The sequence below is a fragment of the Triplophysa dalaica genome, chromosome 12, assembly GCF_015846415.1.
Source record: "Triplophysa dalaica isolate WHDGS20190420 chromosome 12, ASM1584641v1, whole genome shotgun sequence".
NCBI classification, from domain to species: Eukaryota; Metazoa; Chordata; class Actinopteri; order Cypriniformes; family Nemacheilidae; genus Triplophysa; species Triplophysa dalaica.
This window is the reverse complement of record NC_079553.1, coordinates 16792043-16819126: the sequence shown is the minus strand read 5'-3', so window position 1 is coordinate 16819126 and position 27084 is coordinate 16792043. Positions and strand designations below refer to the sequence as shown.

Sequence of the window (27084 nt, the reverse complement as noted above, 5' to 3'; positions counted from 1 at the left end):
ATACCATTTAATAAGGACCCAGGTATTTCCTGGTAGGCTTGCCCCCGAAAGATATTGCTTTGGATGCTAATGGTTTTTTGCTATGTGATAAACTTTTGCTACTTTTGATTATGTGGATCACTCCTAAATCTCCATCTCTTTCACTTTGGTATGGTGAGATCTTTAGAATCCTGCCTATGGAAAGGCTAACTGCTGTGATTAGGGGAAACAACACCATCTTTGACTGGATATGGAGGCCAGTGTTAGAACATCTCCCGACCAGTTTACGAGTGATTATTTTTAAGGGTGATTTTGTTTTGGAAGAGTGACATACTTCTTTTTTGTAATGTGGATAATAATAAGTTGATTCTTATAAAAGGGGGTCCAGAGGGTATTAGACACTTAAGATTTAAGTAGAGTGATGCGTTGGGAGGAGAGTCATGAAGGTTATATAGTAATACTTTTATATTATTTAGATTTTACTGCATGTATTTGTTTTTGTTCTTTGCCTTTACTTGTGATATCATGTGTACAGTCTGGAGCAGTTGTGGATTTATATGTAGATTGCATTGTGTTCCTTTTGATTTCTATTGTTGTGAAATCAAAAAAAAAATCAATTTCAGTTAAGGAATTAGTTTAGCTCAAAGGAAAATAAGTATAATAATCGTTATTAAATATACATATTTTGCGGTGTCTGATTGGTTAAATCAAGTATATCTATGTTTGTATGCATTCGTCCAGCGAATGCATTAATGATATTATAAACTTTACGTTATCTCATGGCCATAAGTAATGTTACTTCCCCAAACAGGATCTAGAGCAAACCCAGATAGCACACGTACCTCGCGGAGACGTCTGCTTAAGATCGTTTCATCGTCTGTAGATCCGCTTTGAACATTGTTAAGGAAGATGTCTGACATATCTCATATCTCTGACATATGCCAGATACACACAGAAAAAAAATGGTTCTTCACTGGTTCTTCACCGGTTCTTTGGGATGATTGAGGTGCTATATAGCACCGCTACTGTATAAAGAACCAGTTAAGCACCTGTATGGTTCTTCAGCGGTTCTTCATTGGTTCTTTGGGGTTGTTAAGGTGCTATATAGCACCACTGCATTAAAAGGAACCCATTAAGCCCTCAGTAGGCTATATAGTTATTTAGGATCTCAACTCTCTCTAAGTCTCTTTAGTTGGGGAAAGGATTAAAAACAACAAGATAATTCTGGGTTGTGAGAGCTGTTAGTCATAGATTAAATTATGTGGAAGGATAAGAGACTTCATATGGGTGTGCGAAGTCACCCGAAATTATATCACAAACTCAATTTAAAGGCTATTGCCTTTTTCTCATGTGTTAACTTTGCTTTGTGTTATTTGGTGAAATATTATATATTAATGTTTTGTGATTTAAGCTTATGTAATGACATTTTTAATCATTTACTATGATCTCAATGCCCTGGCCTTCCTTTGGGAAACTGCATTCAAGTAGACTACTAATTTCCAATGTCTTTAGTGTGTCACATACTGGGTGAATAGCAAAATATAACAAATTATAAATAGGCAATAGTCAGATAAATTATCAAAAGCATTGTCAATATTCTCAATAACTATAGTCTTGTTATGCCCACAAAACTGAGTTGGAAGTGTTTACCACTTTATCACATCATTGTTTTAAATGATTTTTTCCGTATACAGTTCAATTTCAATTTTCATATAGAAAAGGTATTGACCGTACCCGTTTTAATCTTATTTACATATATTATAAAGTTCCACAGGGGGGCACGGTGGCTTAGTGGTTAGCACGTTCGCCTCACACCTCCAGGGTTGGGGGTTCGATTCCCGCTTCCGACTTGTGTGTGTGGAGTTTGCATGTTCTCCCCGTGCCTCGGGGGTTTCCTCCGGGTACTCCGGTTTCCTCCCCTGGTCCAAAGACATGCATGGTAGGTTGATTGGCATCTCTGGAAAAATTGTCCGTAGGGTGTGAGTACGTGAGTGAATGAGTGAGTGTGTGTGCCCTGCGATGGGTTGGCACTCCATCCAGGGTGTATCCTGCCTTGATGCCCGATGACTCCTGAGATAGGCGCAGGCTCCCCGTGACCCGAGGTAGTTCGGATAAGCGGTAGAAAATGGATGGATGGATGGATAAAATTCCACCATGAACAAGCACTTAAATCGCTTAAAACCTGAGCTGGACCTGCTCAGAACTACCTTTGACCAGAGCACGTCACGTAACCTAGCAACAGTTCGCCAATCATGTGCACGCACCATGCAAGCGCGAGTTTAAAGCTTCCTGAGGAGAAAACTTCGTCATTGGACCAGGGGCCCGTTCTTCGTACGTCGCTAACTCGGTTAGCTGGATTTGATTGTTGACGATTTGGCATGATCTTGGATTGTTTGGTTCTTCGAAGCTCATCCTGGACTTGCTGTCATAGCAACAGGTCCGTAAGCTTGAACCTGCTCGGGAGCAGGCTTACTTCATGTAAACAGGATTAGATCACGGCTTTATAAGCGGAGGTGATATGGGAAGTCTTTCGCAGACATGTCTTGTCCGTTTTTACGTCAGGAATGCGTTGCTGAAGGTACCAGAATAATTCAAAGAGCTTTTCGAATTAATCGCTTTTTGCGAGATCGACAGGATCCTTTAGCGCAGCGCGATAATCTACTGATTGAGAGATATCGTTTTTCTCTGGAGGGTGTAATATACATTATCAACTTGTTGGAGCCACACGTTAAATGTTCGACTCGTCGCAGTCGGGGTTTTCTTTGCGAGTGGCACTTTCCTTTACACTATTGGAGATGCAGAATACCTGGGTAAAAATGCTGTATGTCGTGCCACTCGCAAAGTTTATCTGTCACTCAAACAGTTTTTAGGGGGCTTTGTGGTATTTCCATGCCACTTAAGACCACAGGCTGTGAAGCAGATTTTTTTTGCCATTGTAGGTACATTATAATTGTTAATGAAGATCATGGAATCATGATCATGCCAAAAAGTAGCCTAGGATTTACAGTATTTGTTCCTCAGGCTTCCCTAATGTTATTTGTGCCATAGACTGCACACAGGTCCCCATCAAGGCCCCACCTGGCCCAAATGAAGGGGATTTTTTGAACAGAAAGGGATTTCACAGTGTAAATGTGCAAGTAAATTACTATAACAATTATTCTTATTCCAGATAAGCAATAAATAAATAAAAGTAACGTAATCAAAAAGTATGCAGACTGATTTCAAATATTTTAGATGGTGTGCGACTCCATGTTCCACATCACAAATGTGGAAGCCACATGGCCTGGTTCTGTGGGTGACTCCAAGATTTTCAGAGAGTCACATTTATGCACATTATTTGAACGTGGTAAGGAAAAATTATTTAAAACTCACTGTATTACATAATTTTATTCTGAGCCTATCAAAACTGCATTTTCCCAGGTGCTGACGATGGGATCCTGTTTGGCGACAGGGGCTATGCCTTCAGGCAGGCAGTACTTCATGACACCATTCCCTGGACCACAAACCCGTTACAATGCAGCTCTAGCCAGGACAAGGCCACGCATTGAAATGACCTTTGGCCAACTAAAGGAAGATTTCAGTGTCTTAAGGGTCTGAGGGTTGCACCTGGAGAGGACCCCTGTGGTGGAGGTGCAGCCTGATGATGACCTCCAGCCAGTGCACTTGGACCAATAGTGGCAGAGCTGCACAGGACAGTATTGTGGAACACGATTTTATGAATTCTTTTTTTTACACATAAACTTTCATTAAATGAATAATAGAAGACAACATGCTTAGTTCATGGAGTTTTATTTCAATGATTGTTTCTCAAGAAAAGCCAGTGATGGTCATCTTTTGCCTGCAATAAGATATATAGTTATCCAAGGGCAGCAATAGTGCTCTTTGTGAAAAATAGGGTTTAAGCAATTACTCTGAAGTTTCTTTTGAAGCAACTCAATCTCTAGTGCCAGTTTTTTCTTCTTTAAGGTGTCAAGTTCAATTTCTCCCCTTAATTTTTGTTTTTTTAAGAGCAAAATACTCAATTTTATGTTGAAGATTCTGTTTATATAGGGTACGGATATCCCCCTGTGCCATTAAAAAAAAAAAAAAACTCAACAAGCCTCATGCAACAGAAAAAGGAAAAGTAGACTGCCGACCTCTGTATATTTTTGTGCTGTAGGCCTGTCTGTAGGCGTTTCCTCCTCCTATATTGCAGTCAGAAATAATGTGTCCACACCTATAAATTAAATAAAGTTATTTGTGCACTTACAAGTAATTCCTCCAAAGGACAGTCATCTGAGAGGGTTTCTTCACTGTCCTGTGCAAAAGAAAAATGGGTTTTACAAAGTGTTGCACTTTCTTTCCTTTTGATGTAAAGTTATAAATGTCCACTTACTGCACATATTTCAGACACCACTTTCTTGGGAACAGATAAAAGTGTTGGTTTATTATGTAAAACTACACAAAAGAGGAGAACTCAATGGCATTACAATACACAAGGAGAAAATATGATCAATATCAAATTGCAAAAAAAATTACATTAGTTATACAGCTTTCACCTTCACAAGTCAAAGAAATTAACTCAATATTTATTTGTCGAAATGACTGTACAAGCAATTTGGATTATAGACATAATTTAACGCAGCAACAAATTATTTACGAAAATTGAAATATATATGAAATTATTAAAATAAGACTATATACTGTAATTGTAAGTGATATAACCATAACATGGAACAGTTACGCATTTAATTTGTCTGCTACTTTTTGCCAGCCCTCTCCACTGGCGTTTTAATTATTTTTTCAAATTATTACTGTAAGCATAGCAAACCCTTCCAGTAATAATTCTTGCTCTGCTGCGTTGAAAAACTGAGCGCGCTCTTTTGCCATGTGAGCAGCCAATAGCAGCGTTGCTGATCATTGTTTCTACTATCGATACATATCCCCTTTTAAACAAGCGCATGAACGCGCAATTATCTCAGATAACTCAATCCAGCGATACTAATCATAAACAGCAGGTGTGTTCGAAGAACCCAATTAGCCGGATCATGATTAGCACGATGATATCATCTCGGATGTGTCATTTGATCTCGGATGTAATAAGCGACGTACGAAGAACGGGCCCCAGGATTCATACGGAAAAGTAGCAAATATTTATCGAGGTGAGTAACAGTGCCACAGAAATAAACTCTTTACAAAATGTATTGTGTAATTATAAACTGATGGACTTTTCTGTCCTGCGTGGTCAAGAATTGAAGAGAAAGGCAGCTCAAATAACTCTAACAAATGTTGAAGTTTATTGATCAGAAACAGCGCGCGCTGTGTCGTCTCGACAAAGAACCAACCCAGTGTGTCATTCTAACAACATGGTTAGGCGGTACCTCCCTCTCTTGATTCAATCAGCTTCGTTCTCCTTTGTCTGCAAACATCATATGACACCCCACAATACCCAAATTCTGCATAGCTAAGTACTCAGATAATGATATGTGTGTGCATGCACTTCTTTGTTCCACCTTTGGTCTTTGACCCTTTAATTTATTGTCTGCACTCACATTCCTAGAGGCACCAATCTGCATTATCTGCTTTCCCCAATCATTTGTACACAAGGCTACACACACACACATATACCACATCTTGTAGCAAACACATTCCAATCAGCCCTTAACCGTGTAAGGAAACGCTAAATTGCAGATTGAGTTTTCTTTAATATGCGAATACCATCCCATGGACGTTTAAAAAACACCAACAAAGTCGAACCAGCTGCAATTGCTAGTTTTTAACAAAAGAACTGAAGCGCATTTTATCCAACCGACAAAGCTCGAGACACATAACGTTTACGTTAACCTCGAGACTAAAAAAACAGGGTTCAGTTAACGTAACAGAGATAAGTTACGTTTATGGATATTTTTGCTTTACAAACAGTGAAGTGTAACGAAATATCATTGGTTTCTTAATGACGTGTATATTTTTTGTATCTATATTTACTGTAAGCAATACTGTTGTTTAAGTGTTAATGAATTGGATTTAAGATTTTAATGGCCTTGTGTTCATTTAACTGAATTACAGTAGCTGTTCAGTTCAAATTATGCTATACTAATGTTCTAGCAGATATGAGTAATTCAGGTTTTCATGTGCATAATAGCAGATAATGTTATAGGCTAACATTCACCTTTATTTTATCTTTCTCTTTAGACTATGACAGACTTTATGAGTTGGACTTTTGTTCAAGTTTGCTGTTATTTCAGAGAGGATGTCTGGAAGCCTTTTTCCAGTGATTCACAAGCAGACTCTGTTTTTGGCCCAGTTGGAAATACTTAAAAGCCCACCAATGAGGAGGTAATCAGAGTGGTACCCCATCAACACACAGCATTGTGTCCACTCTGTTACATTGTGTACAAGTGTTTTGCTAACTGTTAATTTGCTAAATTTATTTTTATTCTATTTTTGATGGCCAATTCTCTATTTATTTTTTTCTCCATAGAGAGCACCCTTCAGAAAGCACTAATCTCCCCAGTCAAGCTCAGTCTGATCCACATACCTCTTTAATGATTCCAGCGTTGCTGAGGATGGCCATAGAAAGAAGAGATTCTGATCTGAAAAGTGCTAGTAAAACAAAACTGCAGAATCTATTGATTTAAACTCTGTTTGACCAACTTACTGTTGTGTTCAAAATTATTCAACCCCCTCTGAAATTGATTGTTTTAGTCGGTTTGACATTGATTATGATCATTCAGTCATCCTGCTTACAATTAAATCAAAGAGGCATGTGTAGGTGTGACAGATTGAAAAGGAACATGTGTATTTTAAAAACGCATAAGTCTGTGTACACTGAAATATATAGTTATATTATATATTAAATATATATTTGCTATTTTGAATATGTAGAAAAGTATTTAAATATAAATATGTTGTTAATGGTTATTCTGAGTTTATCCGTGATCAGTTAATTGGCACGATATGTTGGACGATCGATTGTTCTGGATCGATTGTGCTGGTCTGCGTGAACACTAGGGGGAGAGCTCGCGAGATTTCTCCATTCTACATAAAGCTTGCAGTGGAGAAACAGCGATTGCGTGTTTTCTGTCATTTAATCATCTTCCCCTTTTCAGGTATGAAGTATAATAATCAGTCAATACTTTGAAATGATGTTATAATAAAGTTAAAGAGTATGCAGACGCGCGTATATTATTGATTGTGTGTTAGAAATGCTGAAATTGTTAGTTTAGTAATGCGCGAGCTTAGGACTCCATTTTAAGCATGTGGGTCATGGCGTTAGGCCTATATAATGTGGTGCGAAGCTCGAGTATGTTCAATATTTCAGAGATCTGTGTATTTAAGGTGTAATCTTGTTTATTAAGTGTTGATTTGGTAACAAAGGTGCATGTATACAGTATGAAAGGTGAATTGAGAATTTAAGATGCTGAAATAGTGAATTTACGTGCTTATGATTGATTTGTCATATAGTTAATACTCATTTATAACTAAAAAGAGAAATATGTAAAAGAGTTGATTCTCAGGTAACTGTAAATGCATAATGTTTAAATCTTAAATGCTTTATTGTATTTTTTTGTATACTTGTTATAGAGTATGGTTTTCAAATAGCTTATTATAAAGAAGTGTACTCATTTATTTAAATGTGTACTGTAAAAATTGTTGAATGTATGTTGAGAAAGATGTCAATAAGGTTGATTTAAAAAAAAGAACTGTTTAATGTCCATTATTACGAAAATTCTACATAAAGCTTGCAGTGGAGAAACAGCGATTGCGAGTTTTCTGTCATTTAATCATCTTCCCCTTTTCAGGGGTACAACATAGGTCAGACAAATATAACATAACATTTATAATGAAATAACCACAAATGTCTTTTCTGAGCTCACATCATTATCAGTTTTATTCAACTCCCAAGTGACATTCAATCTTAGTACAACATCCTTTTACAGTTATAACAGCTTTTAAACGTGAAGCATAGCTTGACACAAGTGTCTTGCAGCGATCTACGGGTATCTTCACCCATTCTTCATGGGCAAAAGCCTCCAGTTCAGTCACATTCTTAGCCTTGCGCACTGCAACTGCTTTCTTTAAGTCCCACCAGAGGTTCTCAATCGGATTTAAGTCTGGTGACTGCGATGGCCACTTCAAAATGTTCCAGCCTTTAATCTGCAACCATGCTCTAGTGGACTTGGAGGTATGCTTGGGATCATTGTCCTGTTGAAAGGTCCAACGTCTTCCAAGCCTCAGGTTTGTGACGGACTGCATCACATTGTCATCCAATATCTCCTGGTACTGAAGAGAATTCATGGTACCTTGCACACGCTGAAGCTTCCCAGTACCTGCAGAAGCAAAACAGCCCCAAAGCATGATTGACCCCCCGCCATGCTTCACAGTAGGCAAGGTGTTCTTTTCTTCCTCCTCCAAACATAGCGTTGATCCATGGGCCCAAACAGTTCTAATTTTGTTTCATCGGTCCACAGAACACTATCCCAAAACTTCTGTGGTTTGTCCACATGACTTTTGGCATACTGCAGTCGACTCTTCTTATTCTTCTTTGGGGACAGCAAGGGGGTGCGCCTGGGAGTTCTGGCATGGAGGCCTTCATTACGCAGGGTGCGCCGTATTGTCTGAGCAGAAACTTCAGTACCCACATCTGACAAATCTTTTCTCAGTTCCTCAGCAGTAACACGGGGACTTTTCTCCACTCTACGCTTCAGGTAGCGCACAGCAGTCGAAGTCAGCATCTTCTTTCTGCCACGACCAGGTAGCGTTTCAACAGTGCCCTTTGCCTTGAATTTGCGAATGATGCTTCCTATGGTGTCTCTTGGTATGTTTAACATCTTTGCAATCTTCTTATAGCCATTGCCCTTCCTGTGAAGAGTAATCACCTGTTCTCTTGTCTTCCTGGACCATTCTCTTGACCTCACCATGTTTGTAACCACACCAGTAAATGTCTAGAAGGAGCTGAGTATCACAGTCATTTTAAAGCTGCCTAATTGGTGCTTATTAGGCTTTATTGCTGCTCCCTGATATCCACAGGTGTTTTCAATACCTGATTGAAAACACTTCATTGAACCTCTGTTCTTCAGAGTGGTAGTCTTTAAGGGGTTGAATAATTATGTCAATGAAGAATTCACAAAAGAAACATTTACTACTGTATTACAAAACTAATTGATGTCATTTTAGTTGCATATGGTTCTTTAAGAAGTCTTTGTAGGATTTCATTCTGAATACAATTACAAATGTACACTAAATTCCCTAAAACCATTTACAACATTGGGGGTTGAATAATTTTGAACACAACTGTAAACTACATTTTGTTACACTGTACTTGTATATGTGTAATGAGAATAAAGTTGAATCTAATCTAATCTAATAACAAAACAATTTCTCCCTGTGCACAAAATTATTACTGAAGAACACAGCTTTTAAAACTGCTTTTCCGTTTTTGTTCAGTGTTATGTTTAGACACAATTATATAACAAATTAACATGTTTCCCTTTCATTACACGTTTTTAAGTGAATTTATAAACAAAGTGCACACAATTGTTTGAGAAACAAAATAATAAAAAAAGTGTTTAAATAATAATGTACTTTTAATCTTTGGCTTCTTACCCCCAAAGGCCCACTGCCATACATCGCAGTTCACATTGTTTTTATTCACAGATTTGAAAAATCTCCACACGATGCTCCGCTTCTTTTCGCTGGCTGCAGCAGCGTCTGCGTATGGCAAGCCATTTTGTCATTTAACCCTTGAGGTTTACTAGTGTCTATTTTTAGGCTACTAGTACTTATTGTTTAGTCACTAGTAACTATTCCATTAGATACTTGTACTTATTCATTAGATACTAGTACCTAAAAATTAGATACTAGTGCTTATTTATTAGATACTAGTACTTATTCAATGGATACTAGTACTTAATAATTAGATACTAGTACTTATTCATTACATACTAGTACCTAAAATTAGATACTAGTGCTTATTTATTAAATACTAGTACTTATTCAATATATACTAGTACTCAATCATTAGATACTAGTACTTATTCATTACATACTAGTATTTAATCATTAGTTACAAGTACTTATTAAATAGATACTAGTCCTTATTTATTTGATACTAGTACTTATTGCATCAGTGACTAGTAATTATTCTATTGTTACTAGTAACACATTTCAGATTTTTGCCATTGATTTCTATGGAGATCTGTCATTTAGATATCAACTATTCAGTTCTGACTAGTGTGTCTTCCAATAGTCACTAGTACCTATTTATTAGGTACTAGTATTTATTCTTAAAGTACTGATACTTATTTATTAGGTACTAGTACTTATTTTCAAGATACTAGAGCCTGCCAAACGGATACCAATGCTTATTTTTTAGATACTAGGACTTATTCATTGGATACTAGTACCTAATAAATATATACTAGTATTTATTCTATTTTTACTAGTACTTATTCATTAGATACTAGTACTTATTTATCAGAAACGTATACAAGTTTATCAGCTACTAGTACTTATTAGATTTAGACTAGTACCTATTCACGAGATACTAGTACTTTTGTCAATAGTGACTAGTAAGATATTTTATTTTACTAGTAAGACTTGCGATTGAACTCTACAATGACCTTTTTGACTAGTCATTACATATGACAGGTAAAAAAACAATTGTGACCAGTAAGATAAGAAATGTTACTAGTAACAACCGTAAAAGACACTAGTGTCTAATATATAAGTACTAGTACTTAATGAATAACTACTAGTGCCTATTAAATAGGTACTAGTAGACATTGAATTCAAATCCAGTATTTAAAAACAACTACTAGTGTAGCCCAGTGGTAAACTTGGGTTTTATAGTGTAATGAAAACGCGGTAGATTATGATTAATCTCTAACTAAAAAATGAGTCACCGGACTATAAAAAAATTAAACGTTTATTTAATTTAAATAAATAATTGGAGACATTGATTTCTAGAGAGGGAAATATTCTATTCATTTTACGTAATTAAAAGGAGATCAATATTTGTGATTTTATTTCATGTTACTATTTAATTGTTAATTTGGGTATTAATACTGTGTAGATAAGTGTGTGGATGTCTGTAGGACAACGGATACTCGTGATTGGAAGTGAGTGCGGGGAGAGCGTGGTTTTGGTCTTCTTTTTCTTCTGGCGGGGACAGGTGTGAAGCAATGGTGCTGGTGCGTTTGAGAGATAGATAACGCTAGAAAGAGGAGTAAAGCGGAGGAAACTGAGCGGGGTGTTCAGAAAAGAGGATCGCGGGCTCTGTGTTATTGAGCGACTGAGTGAGAAACGAAGCCGGAGACCCATCTGACGGAGCGGGAGAAAAGGACCGGACGCGTGATCGAAGGTAGCCGCGATAGCTATCCGCAGTGAGGTTACGCTGGCGGACCTGTCGATGAATCACACTGCCCTTGATCATCCGGACCAAGTATTTCCACGCTCTCAATGTGTTGCAAATTTTGTTCAGCGAACTCAATGTTTTGCAAGACCAACACAGGCCTGCACCGTGTTTTTTTTTCTCCGTTGAAAGCAGTACCGTGAGTGAACTGAAACGTGTGTGAATGCGTATGTGTGAGTGGGCCCACCACTGCATTTGCTAGGGTTTGTTTCAGTACACGTGGCGACGTTTTTGTTTAATGTAAAGTTCTCTGTGTATTCTCAATTGTTAGTAAATAGATAAGGGAGGGGAACTTCTTTGTTATTTATTTTGTATATTGTTTGATATTTTGATTTGGGGAAAGCTTTTATATTCTTTTTTGCAAATTCGGTGGGTTAAATAAACCAGGGTATTACCCTATATTTTCTGCTAAACAAACAGCTATCTCTGGGTCTCATTATTTTTACATACTTTAGTTTCCTAAGATTTCACAATTGATTAGAAACTTTAAAGGTGCACCTTCCTGGTATCCACCTGAACTACCCCGAACCCAAGCTGCAAATAATGTCTTGCTACAAGAACTTTCTTGTAAGATATTGAAGTTAAAAGATAAATACCCTTCGGCTTACTTGATTACTGGCGGTGATTTCAATGAGGCCCCTAACAATAATACTGATAGATTTCCATCAAGGACTACTGGCCCTACTATCAACCCCATTATAAATGATTTTTGTGATAGTCTCTCGCTAATGGATCTTTTTAGATTTCTTTTCCCTGATACTATAGATTCATTTACATGGTTTAAAAATGATATGTCTAGTAAATCAACAATAGACCTCTGGTTAGTTTCAGATTGTCTTCCTCAATTTATAAGTACTTGTGAAATTTCTCCAACCCCTTTAACAGACCATTCTGGTATCTCTTTATTACTTTCTAACGATAAAAACACAAAAAGGGTAAACTCTGGCTATTGGAAACTGAACTGTTCCTTTCTAGAACATAATTTATATATCAAGGCGTAAAAAAATATCATACAGAAATACAAAGATATGAAAGATATATCAATATCCTTAAAATGGGAATTATTAAAAAATTAATGTAGGCATTTCTCAATTAAATATGGGAAAGAAGACGCTAAAAAGAAAATACAAACTCAAAAGAAAAAATAAACACCCTCCTTAAGGAAGCACAACTAAATGAGAGTGAAATTAAAACTTTACATACACTAAAAGAGACTCTGGATAAGTTATACATAGAAAAAGCAAAAGGTGCTTTTATAAGATCCAGAGCTAGATGGCTTGAACAAGGAGAAAAAAAATCAAATTTCTTTTTCAATTTGGAAAAACAACGAGGACAGTTAAAAAAAATACAAACTTTGTATATAAATAACACTCTAACCTCTGACAGTAAATCTATTAATTCATACGTTTCATCTTTCTATCAAAAGCTTTATACTTCATCGGATAATACTACATGGATTGAAATGTTTTATCAAAAAGTTGATCAATTCATACCTAAAGTGTCCTTACAGCAATCTAACGATTGTGAAAGCCCCCTAGAATTAGAAGAGTTAGATAATATTTTGTCCAAGACTCCCTTAAATAAAAGTCCTGGGCCTGATGGACTACCATTTGAATTTTACAGAATGTTTTGGAAGGATATTAGAGAAATGTTACTATTAGTTTTCGAAGAATGCCTAAATTCTAGTGAATTAGTGGAGTCCATGAAACAAGGTCTCATAACTCTATTGCCTTAACCAAATAAAGATGCTCATCACATTGAAAACTGGCGTCCCATAACTTTATTAAATTCAGATTATAAATTGCTAACATCTTTATTTGCAAATAGATTAAAACCATAGTTTGAAGGAATTATCTCTACTACCCAATCTGGATTTATGAAGGGAAGACACATAGCAAATAACATACGACTTGTGTTAGACATATTGGATTATTCTGATCTCATTGACAAAGAGGCCCTTATTTTTTTCATAGATTTTTATAAGGCCTTCGATTCAATAGAACATGATTTCATAAACATTGCTGTAGATAAATTTGGTTTTGGACTCAAATTTAAAAAGATGGTAAAAACTATATACAAAGATATCAATAGTAGTGTATCATTAGCGGAAGGTACATCTAAACGTTTCAATCTTAGCAGAGGTATTCGACAGGATTGCCCTATTTCACCTTTTTTATTTTTGATTGCAGCAGAATTATTAAATCTTTATATGGTCAACTGTATCAATGCTGAAGGCATAAAAATTGGTGACAATTCCATTTTGATTTCTCATCTTGCAGATGACACTTGTATTTTTCTTAAAGATGACAGACAGGTGTTGAAAGTTCTGGAAGGTTTAGAGATCTTTTCAAAAGCTTCTGGTCTCATTATTAACACAGACAAAAGTGAAATATTATTTGTTCATGAATCCAACAAAACCAATATCAAGGGAATTAAGGTCAAACAATCTGTAAAATATCTTGAATTACAATTAATAAATCTGCAAAGGACAGAATGAACGACAATTTTACTTTTAAGTTAAAAAAAGCAAGGACTACCTTCAATGGATGGCTTCAAAGGGACTTAACTATACAAGGAAGGACTTTGTTGTCAAAGGCTGAAGGAATTTCCAGATTGGTTTACCCGGCCTTATCTTTGTACGTGGACTCAAAAACAATATCTTCAATCGACTCGATTCTATTCAAATTTATTTGGAAAAACAAAACTGAGTACATCAGAAGAAAGACAATTATTAGGAGTTATGCTGAAGGAGGATTAAATGCTATTGATTTCAAAACGATCATCCAGGTCTTCAAAATTAACAGGATTAAATATTGTATTCTAGGAAGAAATGCTCCTTGGTTCTTTATACCAAATCTGTTATTTGATAGATGTGGGGGGCTAAAGTTTTTGTTGACCTGTAATTTTGCATGTGGTAAATTACCAGTCAAGTTAGCAAATTTTCACAAGCAGGCACTGGAGTCATGGAAATTGGCCTTCAAGCACAACTTTTCACCCCATAAATGCATTGCGTGGAATAATCAATATGTGTTATATAAAAATAGGACTATCTTTAACAAAAAATGTTTTGAAAAGAATGTTATTTTCATGTCCCAATTTATAGAACAAAATGTAAACCGAATAAGCTATGAAAAATGTATTGAATATAACCAAGTCAATATCACAAGAATGGAATATCAAAGGGTAATCAAGGGGATATCTCCTAAACTTTTACACCTCGTCAAATCATCATTTCAATATTCAAGGTTAAGGGATGAAATGCCTCGTCTAATGATAGGTGGAGTAGACCTACTTGGAAAAAAATGTAATAACTGGCATATTAGAAAAACAATAATCGGTATAAATAGTAGTGCCCCGAGAACTACAGTGTTTTGGAAACAGATGTATCCTTCATTAATTTCGCACAATATTTGGTCTACAAACAATAATTTTATGATTCCAAACAAAGCTACCGAAATTCATATTAAAATTCTCCATAAAATTTATCCATGCAAGTTATTTTTGTCTAAGTTTATGGATATTCAACCAGAATGTTCTCTCTGTGGTGATGAAGATGAATCAATTATCCATTTGTTCTTTAGATGTAAAATTACCAGATCATTTTGGATAGAGATTTCCCTTTTGGTTTTTAATTCTTTCAATAAGCTGATTGACATTAAAGAAGAAATGGTCCTATGTTTATACTCAGACACTGGTTCTATTGAAATAGACAATGCTATTAAAAATGTATGCTTGCTAGGAAAAAAATACATACACAAATGTAAAGTTACATGCTCTAGCCCTAATATTACTGTTTTTTGTAGTGAACTGTTAGTGAAAATGTTTGTAACCCTTTGTAAAATGAATAAAAGTAAGAAAGTAATTAATTAAAACTCTCAAAATATTGAATGTACTCCTCAAGGAAAAGTAATACTATGATTTATTGACTCTGTCAGGAACGCAATATACGTAAAAAAAGCAAAGCTGGATTGGTTATAATCCTCGTTTCTTTCCTCTATTTTTATTTTTCATTATTATATTTTTTCGTATTTTTTTTCATTTTATGGTACACTGAAATGTCTCGATGTTAATAGATATTTATGGTGAACATTTATATCGTGAATGTAATGCAATATACTAAAAGTTACCATTCTTTGTACTATGTTATGGTAGTTGTATTATGCATTTTGCTCGAAGCAATAATAAAAAAAAAAGATATCTTGATTAAAACACATTATTGCATAAACATGATTACCCATCTGTCATCCAATCAGAGTTAACATACTAATACTATGCAAAATGACGATGGCATTGTATGTTAGCTTGTCTGGCTAATCGGTTAGCACAAAAACACAAATAAGGATGTGTTTAGTATCACTATTTATTGTTTTTGATGTGAAATATAGTGATAAGTTTAACTTTGTTAGATGGTAAAGTTAAATTTGAGATCTTGCACGCGGGCACTAATATTTGATGTAGCCTAACGGTGGATTTAGCCCTTTTCATGGAGGAGAGCGGGGACGACACCCAGATAGCAAACGTCGGGCCCCCTTCCAAACAACGCGAATTAATATCGGCCAGGCATAGGCGGATAATTTATCCACTTAGTGCTCTACCCAGCTCTCCCTTACATCGGCTTTATGTCGCCTCATTGCGGCAAGCCGATGCCTCCCTTATCTATTTGCGCATGCACATTCATCTTTTTGCAACCCAGCAGAGAGGCGAGGCGGATGTTTTCAGGTAAACTTTCAGCCGATGTAAATTAGAAAAAAACATATTTTGTTAATTATTTGACTCTATAATGTTGATGGTTAAGCACCCGCTGTACTACAGCATAGATAAATTAGACTGTGGCACTAAACTAACTAACTAACTAGTTCGATCCCAGGGGATTGCACATGCTTAGAAACAAATGTATAGGACAATGCAATGCAAGTCGCTTTGGATAAAAGCGTCTGCCAAATGCATAAATGTAAATGTAACTTGCCAACGGTCACGGAACTTAGCTATTTTTCAAATGACTGTTTACGTTTTATGCGTTACCAGAATTTGAGCACTAATTAAGTTACCATTTTTTTACAATATTTTATAGCTGACTTGAACTAACATTAGCTCTCGTGTTTTTCAGTGTGGAATGTTGGAATGATTGGCAGATAAATAGCGTGTGCTCATTTTGTTTATGCTGTCACAGTGGATGGCTGCGTGCACGTGATGAAGGAACGACTCAAACCCGAAGACTCGAGAGATGAACTAATCAATTCTCTTTCCGGCTCTGACTGCATTGCTTATGCGTACGGGGCTGTCACGTGATGAAGGAACGACTCAAACCCGAAGACTCGAGAGGTGTGTCGCTACCCGATCAGTCCTGGAAACACGATTTGTTCCGCGCATGCGCGAAAGTGCGTCTACTTCCGGCCGAAATAATTTACGGCAAACACGATTTGTTCCGCTCATGCGTGAAACTCCGTCTACTTCTGTTCGAAACAATTTACGGCAGTTTTAATAAAAAAGTGAGTGAAAAGTAGTTTTTTTTCTAATAATCTTTATGTTTCTTTTTATTATATTTTTTGATTCCAAGAAAATACAATATGACAAAATATTATATGTCAGGAGTGAGAAACTGATTTTTATATATAAAAATACTTCTTTATTTATAGAAAAACTATAAACTTAAAATGAATATGTTTATTAGTGATTCTCTTAAAACCTTTTTTTGGCAAAAAATTATATGTGGCACAAATTGTGGCACAAATTGATAACCTAATTAGATTATTGAAATCCTTACATGGTTGCCCTTGACAAGTAGGATTTTCAGAATTCATCCAATTTATTTTTACATTTGTTCCTTATTTTCTTTAGTCATTCACTAAATCTCAACCTCCCACCCAGCCTCTCTCAGTCACACAATCAAACATCTATTCATTTACTTAAATTGCTGATTAAGGAACAGGGCATTGCCCTTACTTTTCTAATATTTTAACAAATGTCTGCATTTAAGAAACACACAGAAAAAGTTATTTATGTATTTATTACATTTATTTACACATTTGGTTATTCCAAACAACCACCCAAACCCCACCCACCCACTCAGTCAACCTAACGACGCTCTGAAGGACAGTCAGGAATCTCTCCTTTTAAGAGAAATTTCTGAAGTCGTTCATAAAACACAAACGAATCCATAGCGCGGTCAACCATTTTTGTACTCTCCAACATCGCCACTAACAGACTGTCGTAAAACATCTAAGATAATGTGATGCACCCTTACGTGAGAACACAGTAACCATCAGCGTTTTAGTATAATTGAAACTTTTATTTATGAAAACAATATTAGTTTGGGGGGGGAACCAAACAAAGCGGAACCAAAGAGTAGGTATCGTTACACCACGTTACCTAGATGACGGACGCCTTCCTCTTCTCTCAGACAGAGATTCGGAGACGAAGATGGCGGTTCGCTTTTTCACTCACTAATTCTGTGATTCTGTTTTCCAGGTTAGTATTCTGTAAAAATTGTAAGGTTGAGTTTCCTCCTGAAGTGGATGTCGCGTATTGAAACTGTGATGAGTTGGTGATGGAACTTTTGACGTGTGAAGCTGAGTTAAAAAGCCACGTTAGGCTATAATCGCGGGAAGCACATTTTGTCAACAATTACGCTAGCGGCCGAATAAGAGGCGTGTATATGGTGACCGTATGTGTGAATCTGTGTGCTGGTGTCCTCTCACTCTAATAACGATTTGTTTCGGGTTTTTAAGGTATCCTGACAGACTATATATGCCACTTAATGTTAAGATAAGATGTTAATGGGGGTATGTTGTTTAAAACTAAAAGGGGAGTTATTTCCTAATGTTATACGGAAGCAGTTTGGTGACTGTCCTGGGTTTAAAAAAAGGTATAGTAAGTTAAACAGTTTTCCCTACGTGTATGGTGATTCATGTGTTGACTTTAAAGTCATTATTGTAATTCATTTACAGCCAAAGAGGGTTTATGATTCATGATTACATTAGTATTATGGTGGATTCCTGAGGTAAAAAAAGAAAAGAAAACAAATATATCTAAGTATAAGACATGATTTATCCTTTTGATATTATTGCACTTTAACAAAAGAGTGATGTTGATTTTTGTAAAGACACAATTATTTTCTGTGAATGTGAGTATGAAAGATGTTGCTCACTGATCTGTGGAGAGTATAGAAAACCTGTAATGTTTAAATTGAAATTAACAAATGTATACTGAAACATGATTACACTTGGGAAATGTTTTATTGTTTTGTAAAATTGAAATTTGTAATAAAGAGACAGAGACAGAGATTCGGAGACGAAGATGGCGGTTCGCTTTTTCACTCACTAATTCTGTGATTCTGTTTTCCAGAGCTGAGATAAGTGAACCCCAAGCTATAAAAGAAATCATTTGTTACTCCAGTTACACATTTGAAACTCGTAACAATAACAGGAAGTGGCGCCAATTAGAACGCATCGAGTCGACTGTCGTGAAAATGGGAATTACCGGAAGTAGACGCACTTTCGCGCATGCGCGGAACAAATCGTGTTTCCGGGACGGATCGGGTAGCGACAAGGTGAACTAATCAATTCTCTTTCCGGCTCTGACTGCATTGCTTATGCGTACGGGGCTGTCACGTGATGAACGAACGCGTCAGACCCGAAGACTTGTTGTCAGATGAGGTGAGCTAATCATAGACTTAAGACCCATGTTAACAATTAATTTATCTTTTCTGTTTCTTATAACATTAACGTTGTGTATTGTTTGTAATGTAATAAACGTTTGCATAAGTAGTAGATGTGTTTGGAAAGTAACCTGTAATATTTGAATTATATTTTGCTAAAATTAACGATATGACTCGAAAAAAGATTCGTTCATTTTGCTGAACGAGACTCAAAGGTCCGAGTCAGTAAAATGATCCGAACTTCCCATCACTACTGCGTGCGCATTAGCATGCCATTAGCAGACTACGTTAGCTGAGGTAAGGCATTAAAATACGTAATAATAAATCATTTTTCTTCAGTTTTTGTCTTTATCAGTAATTTTGTTGAGTATCAGTGTTGGATGGAAGTGTGATTATAATCAGTAAGTATGCTTTTTCTTGTCTCTCTGTTTCATACAGGTTCCCGGTATGTTTAGCAACAATCTTATACTTTTAGAAAGGTATGCCACACATGATTAGCACTTGTTTATAACTGTGTGGTCTAGCCAAAAATAATAATTTGACTGCGCTTGTAAAACAGTAAAGGGTTTGGAAATGGAAGGTGGTAGTGGTTGTTAAAGGGAGTGTGATGGTGTTTTATTTTTAGAATGGAAAGTAAAAGGTTGAAATCTTTGTATTGTTTATATACCCATGTTCCACATACATTATTGATGTCAGTTCTTAGTAATGGTGCCCTGACACACTTTACCGAGGATGAGATGGAAAAGGCAATACAAACTGTCTCAGGCTGAGCCGAGATAGACTTGGCGTGCTGTGGAGGCAAAGACCACACTTAAGGTGAGCTGATTGAACTACAGCAGTTGACTGGTGCTAGGGCAGTGGCGTTTTTGATACTAAAATAAAAAAAGCGACACGGAATTAGCTTTCACTGTTATGCTGATGATACACAACTTTATATTTCCTCGATGCCTCATGAAACCCAGCAGTTTCATCGAATAAAGGATTGCATAGTTGACTTAAAAATGTGGATGAGTAACAATTTTTTACTACTAAACTCGGACAAAACAGAAGTGTTACTTACTGGACCGAAAACTGCTATGCGTAACAACCTGCTTAACGATTGACGGATGCTCCATAAAATCCTCGTCATCAGCTAAGAATCTTGGCGTTGTATTCGACAGTACTCTGTCATTTGAAAGCCATGTCGCCAACACCTGTAAAATTGCATTTTTCCATTTTAAGAATATATCTAAATTACGTCATATGCTGTCACTGTCAGATGCAGAGAAATTAATTCATGCATTCATGACATCAAGACTAGATTACTGTAATGCACTTCTAGGTGGTTGCCCTGCGGGCCTATTACAAAAACTGCAACTGGTTCAAAACGCGGCAGCTCGAGTTCTTACACATACAAAAAAGTATGAGCATATAACCCGGTTCTGTCAACCTTGCACTGGTTACCTATAAAGCATCGCATTAACTTTAAGATCTTGCTTATTACCTATAAAGCCCTACATGGTCTAGCGCTGCAGTATTTGAATGAACTTCTATTGTATTACAGACCTCCACGTACATTACGCTCTAAGGGGTCCTGTCAGTTGGTAATACCTAGAATTTCAAAATCAAGTGCAGGTGGTAGATCCTTTTCTTATCTAGCGCCTAAACTTTGGAATATTCTTCCCTGCACGGTCCGGGAGGCAGACACACTCTGTTAGTTTAAATCTAGACTAAAGAGTCATCTTTTTAATCTTGCATACACTACACCTCCATAATATTAATCCTGAGAGGATTTAGGCTGCAATATTTAGATCAACCGGAACCAGGAACACGTCCAACAACAAATGATGTACTTGTTGCATCAAAGAGTGCAGAACAGTACTCTACTCTCAGCCAGTCTTGTCTCTTTGTTCCAAGGTTACCGAAGGATGCAGTTCATGCCCAGACCTGATGGCAGAGCTGAGAATGGGAAGCGGTGACCTGACAAGAGCTAAGAGGATAGAGCTGGATAAAGGACGCGACAACTTTGTTTTTCCTACAACATTTCAAATGATATTAGATTGTTAATGATAATCTTAAATCCTTAATTTTTATATTTTTATTAAGCCTTGTTGTGCAAGCACTGTTGAGGGTTTTTTTTCTCGATGGGAGTTTTGGGTTCCTCACCACCGTTTGCATATTGTTTTGCACTATCTGCCTGGCCGGGGGGGCTGCTTTAGAATTCATACTTGTATTAAATGTGTCTCATGTACAGCTGCTTTGTAACAATGAAAATTGTAAAAAAGCGCTATATAAATAAAGTTGAGTTGAGTTAAAAACAGGGATTTGTTACTTTGCAGTTCAACTGTAAATAAGGCACACTGAAGCTGCTCAGTTCATCTCACATTTCAAAGGTGGCAATATTTTTCAATCAAAGACTGCAATCTAATTATTCAATTCAATTCAAGTTTATTTATATAGCGCTTTTCACAATGTGTATTGTTTCAAAGCAGCTTTACAGGGGCAAACAGGAAAAACAGATAAGTTAGAACACAGCACAGTGCATGGTGTTTATACAACGAGTATACAAATGGTGTTTTATTCTAATAAATAATATCTAATTTCTAAATAAATAAATAGATGAATGAATGCAGTCTCCCGGTGAGCAGGCCAACACTGCCCTGCTGTGGCGAGGAACCCAAACTCCAATGATTGATTAATGGAGAAAAAAACCTCGGGAGAAACCAGGCTCAACGGGGAGGGCCAGATCCCCTCTGACGTGTCATAGCTGCAGTCAAACTGCTGACATGTGATTTAAGTTTAGCATTTAATACCAAATATTGTAACTTCAGCATTAATAAGACAAATAGTCAGTCTTTGCTCTTGGTTGGGGATGTAGTGGTCTGAGCTGGGATGGTCTGATGGTCATATTTCTCTTGTTGAATTGAATTGAATTACAGGGAGGAGGACCGGCACCTGGGCCCATGGTGCTCAAACAACAGCCTGCCACTTAACACCTCCAAGACAAAGGAGATCATCGTGGACTTCAGGAAGGCGAAAGGAGGCACACACGACCCCATCCACATTAATAGGATGGCTGTTGAACGTGTTTGCAGTTTTAAGTTCCTGGGGACTAGGGCTGCAACTAACGATTATTTTAATAATCGATTAATCTATAAATTATTTTTTCGATTAATCGATGAATCTGATAAAAACATAAACCAAGAAAAGCATTCATTTCCAACCCTTTATTCAAAAACAGAACTTAAATCTTTAGAAACTGCACAAACATGTTGCTCCTTGAACATCCCTGAGCTGTTATAATAATAATAAAATAAAAATGGACTAACACAAAAAACATACACATGTATGTTTTACATCTGCCAAATATATAGACTTATTTTTAAATAAAGTGCCACCTGAGCTGTCAGAACAATAAATAATTTATAAAAAATAAAGAACAATACAAATCAGAAAATTTGACAGGATTTGTTTTAATGTCAGAACTTGTTCTCTACACTAAACTGCAGACAGACACCCGCAGATGCACACACTCGCAGACGCACACACTTTTGCAGACGCACATACTCACAATCTCTCACACTGACACACACACACACACTCTCTCTCAAATTCACTTGAAGCTTATTCATTAAATTATTACCATCATTGTAGTAAGTGCAAGCTTCATTTAAACACCACATTTTAACAAAGCTTAAGATGACCGAGTGCTATAAAAGAACACACACAAATATATTTGTCAATAATAACCTACATGGGACAAAGCACAGAATATACACTGCAAAAATTGCTTTTCTAACTTAGTAGTTTTGTCCTGTTGTCAGTTCAAATATCAAAAAAATCTTAAATCAAGATACATTTACTAGCCACATGAAATATAATAAGAAATGATGTCTTGTTTTCTGAAAAAAACACCTCAAATTAAGTGATTGTTTGCTTTTTTCCCAGAACTGTTTCATTATTGAACTCTGCCCCCCACTGATTCCACTACCCCTCATAACTATAACTTTAATGCTGCTATTGCATTGTTTACATTGCACTACAGGGCTGCCATGCATGACTGAACTGTACACACCAGTAATTCATGTATCTGCTCTACCGGACTGTTTACACACACATAGCATCAACTTCACTCTATACTGCTCACTTGCACACCAGGAATATTATACTGAATGCTCATTTGCACTAATGGACTACTCTCATAACTGCATTACCTCATCTACTGCACTGTAACTTTCATAACTGCATTACCTCATCTACTGCACTGTAACTTTCATAACTGCATTACCTCATCTACTGCACTGTAACTTCAATAACTGCACCAACTTCTCTACTGCACTGTAACTTCAATAACCGCATTAACTCATCTATTGCACTGTAACTTCAATAACTGCATTACCTCATCTACTGCACTGTAACTTCAATAACTGCATTACCTCATCTACTGCACTGTAACCTTAATAACTGCATTAACTCATCTACTGCACTGTAACTTCAATAACTGCACTAACTAATCTACTGCACTGTAAATGTATAACTGCATTACCTCATCTACTGCACTGTAACTTTCATAACTGCATTACCTCATCTACTGCACTGTAACCTTAATAACTGCATTAACTCATCTACTGCACTGTAACTTCAATAACCACAGTAACTCATCTATTGCACTGTAACTTTAATAGCTAATGTCTATAATTAATGCACACTTAAGTCACTTGTACTATTGTATAGTCTAAATTGCTATCTGTTCATAACCACCTGTACATTAATGTTCACAGTATATAGCCTTCTGTTTATATTGTTCATAGTACATACCTACTGTCATAGAACATTCCTTCTGTAAAGTATTTTCATAGTACATGCCCAATGTAAAGAATTTTCCTAACATTGTATTCTGTAATTATTCACACTATATCCTGCACTTGCTAATTGCACTTCTGGTTAGACCTAAACTACATTTCGTTACACTGTACTTGTATATGTGTAATGACAATAAAGTTGAATCTAATCTAATATGTCCTACTGTAATACAAAATACATTTTCCAAAACAAGGGAATCGTTTGTATTCAGCATTTTATCATTTAGGTCCAAAAGCAAACAAACCCAGTAATTGCAGGTAGTTCACAATCGCAGGGAAAGATGCTGAGCAGCTCAATGCTCAGTTGGTAGTTCAGGAGTTTTCATATTTTTCTAACGTGGTGAAGGTTTTGTAGATGGGCAAATTAACTGCATATCTCGTCCTTACCAAAATGGGAATGGTCCTTAAACTGGTTAAACAAAATGTACCGCTCTACAGCATTTGATGCATATGTCAGAATGCTGAAGCACTTTCTGGTTAAAGGAAAGAGTCCTAACTGCGGTTTTTCAATGTCTTTCTCTTTTACAGGCTGCCAAAAATAATCCCTCTGTACTCTGGGACTACACTGCTGCTTCTCCTGGAGGTCTTTTTGGTGTAATTAAAGTATATGAATGTGAATCATGTCTGTAGATTATATCAGAGACTGCTACACGCACAAAATGAAGATATTTTTCTATATCAGTAGTCTACTTTTTATGTTGGATAGTCAAGTAATCCCAGTGTTGTAAGGTCCATAGGAGTTCTCAAACACTTTGGAGCCAGGGACCCCTTACATGGGAGATTATTTTTCAAGGACCCCTTGAAAAATATAACAGTTGCACCCTTAGATAGGATTAAACTATTTATTTTGTATTTCCCAACCTTAATACTTCAGACCCGTGTAATAGTGAAAAATTAAAACACATTTTACATTGAATCATGTTAAATACCACCTTCACATGGTTTCATTGCAGCATTTATACATATCCTTTTTTCTTAAGACTTACCATTAAAATGGGTGTTACAATAATCAACCACATTTTTTTCATTTATAGATAATATTACGGACCCAATGGCTATGGATTGCAGACCACCAGGGTTCCCTGCACCCCAGTTTGAGAACCCCTGCCATAGACACTTTGATGGTGGGATAGCTCCCAGAATAATTAGAAATAGCCAAAGTTTCCCACCAATCTTTGAAATTGCACTGCCCTGATTGTTGCTAAGAGGTCTCTTCTCAAACAGTGAAACTGTAAGTTAAGTTACTTAAAAATATCAATTTAACCTCATCCATGTTACGAAATATTATCTAGCAATTATGCAGTGAAGCTACTTTTAACAGTCAACTTTTAACTACTTTTAACATTTTTTAACAGTCAAAAAGGGTGAAATATCATGCATTTTAATGCCTTTTTTTGCAGGATAATGGACCACGTCAGAAAGCTCAAATGATCTCAGACTGGTTTTCTGAATATGACAAGGAGCTTACTGCACTTCAATGGCCTTCAGACTCACCAGATCACAATGAATGTAGCTTTGATGAAGGAACAATAAACATGTCCAGGATAAAGTGGAAAGGGACACAAATTATCTGAATATTATCACAAAATATATGGTCAACTGTAGGGCCTTGCTTTCTGGTGTGTATTATACATGCATATGTACAGTACTGTGCAAAAGTCCTAGGCACGTTTTAGTTTTTTCACCCCTACAAAATGTTTTAAGCCAGTTATTTATATTTTGGTGAATTTTGTCTCTAGGAAATTAAAGTTTACATTTCCAAGCATTCCCTTTGTCATTATTTCTGATAATCCAGCGAGATTTTTGAATGTACTCAGAGTTTGACAACAATAGATATGCTCCACACAGAGATGTGGTCTTGTCCTCATCTAGTCTGTTTATTATTACATTAAATAGAAAAAAATGAGAGACAGACTTATTCCAGAAGACCTGTGGCAATGTCTCCAACACACTTGAAGAAGTCAAGCTGCACAGCTAAACACACACACACATGCTCACACTCACACAGCGGACAAAACACAGGCACACAACACATGCATAAAACAAAGACACACAGATATGCACAGAGCACTGCTCGAGAGATAACATGCATAATGACACAAAAACACTATGCACACCAGATAAGAGAAAATAAAAGAAAGAAACATATGGAAACGTTATGCAGAGAATTAATTATTATATGAGAAGTAAAAAATTAAACAAAATGTTATGTTTGAGGCATGAGGATTGGTTTATTGCACTATAGTCCCTTAGGTATTATCAGTTTACACCCTTTTTATGCATATTACTGTAAGCATGCATAGTCTGTAATTAACATAACTGACCATTATTGTCATTTTAATTGGTGTGGGAGAGTGTCATCCGTTGTGGATGTGTCAAACAGGGATATTTTCAAATCCGTACATCATTGAGCCATAGGGTGTGGTTTATGATTCATACCGGCAAGAAGCCTTTGGTCTATCATCAATTTACAATTGCCAGGCCACTGCCTAACAACCAAACAGCATACCTTTGCAACCGTTTAGCAAGACCTATGTCTATGCATCACAACATCATAGAGATATGGTGTTTGGTTTGATTCACTCATGAGTCGGGGAATCATTAATTGGCAGCTGCAAATCCACTGCCTAGAAACCAAGCAGATTACATTAGCAACCATCTAGGTAGACCTTCATCTCTCCATCAAACACTTTAGGGACATGAGAGCTGGTTCGTTTCACTTGTTGCTTGCGTATTATCAGTTGGAAGTTGCAATGCCATCTCTCATAGCCAAACAGATTATTTTAGCCATCGTTTATAGCAAGACCTAAATCTCTGCAGTAGAACATCGTAGAGGACCGAGGTTGGTTAGTTTTCCTGGTGGCTTGGTGAATTATCAATTGACAGGTGCCAAGTCACGCCCGTAGCAAAATTTGTAGATAAATATATCTATAATAAAGGGGAGGGGGCACGGAAGATTTTCTCAGCTGTATTCACTGTCCACTCTAGGGTGTTGCAGTCTGCTGCACTGCAATGATTATTATATGTGTGTATGTATGTATGCATATGTTGTCTGTCTTAAGTATCAGTGATTAACCATGGCATTTTTTTGCATTTGGAGTACTGACATACAATGTGGTTCTGGTCAACGACAGCAAGACCTCATAGATGCCTTAAACTGCTCGAACCTGCTAAATGCTTCATGTTTCATGTGTCACAGTAATGATCAATCTACA

At 36.5% G+C, this 27084-nt stretch overlaps 1 protein-coding gene and 1 long non-coding RNA gene across 7 annotated transcripts; both read left to right on the top strand.

Annotated features, from left to right (window-relative positions):
- Window positions 1-2302: 2302 nt before the first annotated feature.
- Window positions 2303-3749, top strand: LOC130433142 (putative nuclease HARBI1). Its single transcript, XM_056762863.1, has 4 exons — window positions 2303-2557; window positions 3028-3116; window positions 3214-3325; window positions 3400-3749. Exons 1-4 carry the CDS (start codon window positions 2518-2520, stop codon window positions 3525-3527), a joined length of 369 nt encoding a protein of 122 aa, XP_056618841.1. The 5' UTR covers window positions 2303-2517; the 3' UTR covers window positions 3528-3749.
- A 12028-nt stretch (window positions 3750-15777) lies between these two features.
- Window positions 15778-25594, top strand: LOC130432884 (uncharacterized). Of its 6 annotated transcripts, XR_008908493.1 has the most exons (5): window positions 15779-16090; window positions 16542-19026; window positions 19467-19507; window positions 19725-25100; window positions 25270-25594. It is a non-coding gene; the product is annotated as an uncharacterized LOC130432884 (long non-coding RNA). The 6 variants fall into 6 exon arrangements; XR_008908497.1 differs by having other exon boundaries at window positions 16542-24452; window positions 24904-25100; XR_008908496.1 differs by having other exon boundaries at window positions 16542-24463; window positions 24904-25100.
- Window positions 25595-27084: the final 1490 nt, after the last annotated feature.

Excerpts from the sequence above, each read along its gene's own strand:
- LOC130433142 (XM_056762863.1), top strand. The coding sequence starts at position 2,518 with ATGTCTTGTCCGTTTTTACGTCAGGAATGCGTTGCTGAAG. Across the intron at positions 2,558-3,027 it reads TCAGGAATGCGTTGCTGAAG|ACTGCACACAGGTCCCCATC; the intron begins GTACCAGAATAA and ends TTTGTGCCATAG. Across the intron at positions 3,117-3,213 it reads TTCACAGTGTAAATGTGCAA|ATGGTGTGCGACTCCATGTT; the intron begins GTAAATTACTAT and ends CAAATATTTTAG.